Source organism: Cyphomyrmex costatus, unplaced genomic scaffold (genome assembly GCF_001594065.2).
Source record: "Cyphomyrmex costatus isolate MS0001 unplaced genomic scaffold, Ccosl1.0 scaffold3054, whole genome shotgun sequence".
NCBI lineage: Eukaryota > Metazoa > Arthropoda > Insecta > Hymenoptera > Formicidae > Cyphomyrmex > Cyphomyrmex costatus.
In genome coordinates, this window is record NW_017277184.1 from 19,768 (window position 1) to 20,815 (window position 1,048).

At 36.2% G+C, this 1,048-nt stretch overlaps 1 protein-coding gene across 1 annotated transcript; it reads right to left on the reverse strand.

Annotated features, from left to right (window-relative positions):
- Positions 1-444: 444 nt before the first annotated feature.
- On the reverse strand, positions 445-876 carry LOC108775678 (uncharacterized; the record flags this gene model as incomplete). The annotated part of the gene is made up of 1 exon (XM_018542109.1): positions 445-876. A coding segment is annotated over one exon (432 nt), but the record flags the coding sequence as incomplete, so codon positions are not given.
- Positions 877-1,048: the final 172 nt, after the last annotated feature.

Here is a 1,048-nt window from a genome sequence, read left to right on the forward strand (position 1 = left end):
ACTCGCGCCGACCATAACGACGACTTCAAGTTAAACTATATACGCGCCGCGCATGTAGCGATCGTGGCGCTACGAGACGGCTAACATCTCAATTATAGCGGAGCTGATGTCGGAAACAGGCGCTCGCTTACAGCTCGGCCATTCTGCGCAAACATTCGACCTCGAATGTAGGTTTTTCTTTTCGGTGATCAGAGATTCCGAAAAGATTACACGTAAACTATAAAAACAACAAACGGTACATGTAAAATACTATGAGACGTAACATAACGTTGAATAAATCATCAATATAAAGTTTGGAATACCGACTAGGTCGTATAAACTTAAAAGTAAAACTTAAGGCTAGTGATATATGTAACAAACGTATATGTTTATCTTATACTAATACCTATTATTATCACAAACGCAAAATATTATTATAATCACAAAGGAACGTCTGAAAGACTGTTATGGTATAACTGGTTTTACCCATGGCTTTAGCTTGTCCGGTGATAAAATAGAATTGTATGGACGCTGAGTTATATTGAAACCAGGTATATCTTTTATTACATAGCGATTCTTATTAAGAACCTTATCGACAAGGTAAGGACCTTTATATGGTATTTTAAATTTTCGGTCTTCACCAGGTTTGACTAACGTATCTCTAATCATTACATAGTCTCCTGCGTTGTATACAGACGGAGTTTTATGAGCTAGATCATAATAAATTTTGTTGTAATGTTTAATTTTATTTGTAGTGTCGATAGCTAACTGCCGCGCAGTTTCACGGTCATTATCACTTTGAAAACTATCTTTTAACAAATCTGAAAAGTAATCAATTAATTTATTATCTGAGTGATTGCTTTGGTCGTATCCCAATAAAAGTTTAGACGGTGATGTCTTTAATGAAGAATGATACGTATTATTTATGACATATTGTACCGTTGGTAGTTGATCAAACCAATCGCTCGGCTCTTCGACAACCTTCTTTAATGACGATTTTAAAAACCGGTTTATCCTTTCAACTAAACCATTAGCCCATGGGGCTGCTACTGCAACTTGTCTATGACTG